Source organism: Alligator sinensis, unplaced genomic scaffold (assembly GCF_000455745.1).
Source record: "Alligator sinensis unplaced genomic scaffold, ASM45574v1 scaffold47_2, whole genome shotgun sequence".
Lineage (NCBI taxonomy): Eukaryota > Metazoa > Chordata > Crocodylia > Alligatoridae > Alligator > Alligator sinensis.
This window is the reverse complement of record NW_005842150.1, coordinates 1619426-1622895: the sequence shown is the minus strand read 5'-3', so window position 1 is coordinate 1622895 and position 3470 is coordinate 1619426. Positions and strand designations below refer to the sequence as shown.

At 45.5% G+C, this 3470-nt stretch overlaps 1 protein-coding gene across 1 annotated transcript in view; it reads right to left on the bottom strand.

Moving 5' to 3' along the window:
• PRIMA1 (proline rich membrane anchor 1) overlaps window positions 1-171 on the bottom strand; it is a 137554-nt gene extending 137383 nt beyond the window's left edge. The window contains exon 1 of the mRNA XM_025206317.1: window positions 47-171. Coding sequence (XP_025062102.1) covers window position 47 — 1 coding nt within the window. The 5' untranslated portion in view covers window positions 48-171. The remainder of the gene's footprint in view (window positions 1-46) is intronic.
• Window positions 172-3470: the final 3299 nt, after the last annotated feature.

Sequence of the window (3470 nt, the reverse complement as noted above, 5' to 3'; positions counted from 1 at the left end):
GAGGGATGTAGGGCACCTTTCCCGCCCGGGGGCCTGCCTGGCTTACTTTAGGGACACCCCCGACACCACCTGCCCCTTCTGCCAGCAGAGGGAGGCGCGGGCGCACACTTGCGGGGCGCAGCCCCTCTTCTGCCTCCGCGGTTCTGGCTGCGCTTCTTCCCGCATCCCTTCTCTTCTGCCCTCCCCGTCCGTGGCCCCGCCAAGGCCTGGCACCTCCCGCTCAGCCTCTCCCCGGCTCTGGAAAGTTGGCTGTCTACAAGACCAGGAAAGAAGCTCTGGCCAGGGGGAACCTGAGCGAGTGTGGGGCTGTCTTCCTGGACCTCTGCTTAGGCCCCTGTGCCATTGTGCTGGGCAGCCTCCTCAGGCTCCCTTGACTCGGGGGGCCTGGGTGCTGGCTTGTATGCTGTGCTCCATGGGCGACTGGTGCCTCCTGAGTCAGGGGGAGCACTTGCCCCCCCAGCGGCCAGTCAGTGACCAGTGCAACTGGCCATGGGGGGACTGGCGACCGGTGCAATTGACCCCCCTCGGTTGGCAAGATTGGCAATGGGGGGACTGCGGGGATTGCTTCTCCTGGTGCCCCCACTCCCCGGCCAGTGCTCTCACCTGCCCCGCTTGCCCATAGCCTAAGCGGGGAATGCTGCTGTCAGGGGGTGCACCAGCACTCTCAAGGGGTGCACGGGCACCCCCATGCACCACTGCTCTGCTCAGTGTCCACTTCTGGACCCCTTGTTTCGAACCTGTAACCCTCACTCCTGCTCCTGTTTTCTTTTTATTTGTCCCAAGGAATCAGTTGACGTGTCCCCACTGGCCTCACTTATTAAGAGAGACTTATAGTAATTCATGATGGACCTACGCCGATGATTTTAAGGCACATCAAATAGGTCTGACTCGTGAGTGGTCTGGTGTGCTCTGCTTGGTGTCCCTTCTCGGTGCACTTGTTTTGAACCTAGGACCTTTGCTGCCATCCCTATTTTGTCTTTTTGTTGTTTCAAGCTATCACTAATGTGCCCTTATTGGCTCCCTCATCAAGGTGGGGTTATAGCTCTACTTGTTGGGCTTCAGCCCATGTTCTCAAATGGCACAGCACAAGGCCTGAGGACTGGGCCCCCCTACCCATTCTGTCCACAGAAAAAGTTTAAAACATGGTCACAAAGAGGAAGAGGAAATAACAAAGTCAAACAAACCATAAGATAAGGACTTTGGGACCTGAAGGTCTAAAGGGCTACAAGCCTGGCAAAGTCAAGTGTTTTCTTCTAGGAAGCAAAATTTACCTCAGCCTGGTGTGTGGGATTAGCCTGCCGTGGGAACAAGTTACTTGCTATATGATTTTTTTTCAATGTTTCGTGAGATGTAATAATGAAAGAGGCTTTGTGACACTCATATCTATTGTGTTTCTGTGTGATAATGAAGCACATTGGAACATTTAACAGCCCTCACAGGGAAGTGGATAAAGGATCCTTTATTGTAAGGGTGCCACAGTGTTGCTTCTTTACAAAGTGAAATAGAGTGGAGGGATAAAGGAAAATGGGTTTAGTTTTTACTGAGCCTGTTAATGAGTAAAACTGCAGGAAGCCCCTCTGTGAATGACAGCTGTTGCTGATATTTAGATTTATCTTCTGTCAAAACGCTAGAAAATATTGTTTGCCGCACCGAAGGCTCAAGTCATATTTTTACTGTCGCATGCGCTGTTTATAATAAAGCATAGAGAGACAACTAAATCACATCAGGTCTCATAACCTCCCTCCCAAGCTGTGAGGGGGTTTGAAATCCAAACCAAGATTCAGAGCCAAATTTTGCAAATGCTTCTTATGTCAGTGAAGGGCCAGAGCAAAATCTTGGTTCTGACCATTCCCAACTTTGCAGTTCTTGGAATCCCCTTATGGGGTCCTGAGCCCAGCTCTAGCTTTATATTTTAGACACAGCTATAGATGACTATGAAGATGCTGAATTAATTTTTCCTCCAAATTTCTGGCACAAACTCAGCCTAGTTAAGCAAAACTGTTTCATAAATCTGCTTTGTGAAGCAAGAATGAAAATATGTTAACACTTCTGCCAATAATTGGCTCGCATTCTCTTCTTACACTTCTTTTACACCTCTATGGCTCCACTGACTTCGCAGAAGTAACTCCTGATTTACAGTGTTGGAAATGTGAGGAAAATCGGGCCCCACAATGTCTTATTAAGACTCACAATGCAGTGTAATGGAGTTCTGGGCTGAATTGGGCACAGCACACCTATGTATTTATTTGTAAATTCCTATATATTGTGTGTGCATGTTTGAATAGAATAGACAGACACAGAGATTATGACTTTGGATACAGCTGGTAATCGTACAATAAATATATATTCTGCAATCGTGCTGAAAAAGCTGAACTCCATTTCCATAAGTCTACTATGTAACACACAGTGCTTAATATATTGTGCTTGTTCAATTATACTTTTACTGAGCTAGAGTCACAAGAGACTGCAAGCTTTTCAGGCTTTCTGGTGATTTCCTTAAGGTATTTCAGCACTCGGTCATAGTACAGAACATAATAAATTGCACCATCTGTATACATAGTTCTTGGTTCCTGACAGAATGAGAGATAAGGCTCTAGGCATTGTAAGCCAAAAAAATACAACGCAGATTTCTTTTCTTTCAGTGTTTACAGTGACTTAATGTCAAAAGAACTGTAGATTTTGCTGCCATTAGCAACTGTCCAAGCACCAGTGTCTAAGTGTTGTTCCTTCGGTTCAAAGAGACACCAGGGAACTGAGGACACAGGGGCCAAACCTCTATCCTGTTATACAGGAGCAACTGCAATCCATAAAGCTGCATTAATAAATAAGAGCAAAATTTGGTCTGGGTAATCTGCATCCTCTTTGCTCTGGGATGATAACTGCCATATCCCTTAATGATACTACCAGACTTCAGACACTAAATCAAATATCAACTGAGTCAAATCCTGCAGTCCACACAGAGGCACATTTCTTGTTAAAGTAAATAGTATTGTGTAAGTGCTGCATAGGTACCCTGTTCTCCTCCAGTTAACACATCAGGCCCTTCATTAACTTTAAAATTTTCTACAGAATTGTATTTCCCCTCTGTGGACAGAATAAACAATATTATTTCATGTTTAAAAGAATTAAAGTTTCAAGAAGGGGCACATTCCTAACTTTGAGCACTGAGTTTACAGTTAAGTACATATTTAAATGCTTTGCTGAATTGTGGCTTCAAAAGGGGACTCAAGTTCAGGGCCAAAGTGGAGTTAAATTGGTTTTAAGTATATGTTTAAGTGCTTCGCTGAATCACAGCCAAAATTAGTATGGGGGGATATGATATTCTAGTCTGGAGACACTGGGCCAGAATCTATTCCACCTATTTAGGTACAGGTTTCTCTTGCTTTATGCTGTACATGCATTCCTGGAAAACAGCACATAACTCAAATTCAGATAAAGGGAACCCACTTTACAATGTAACAAATAGGGAT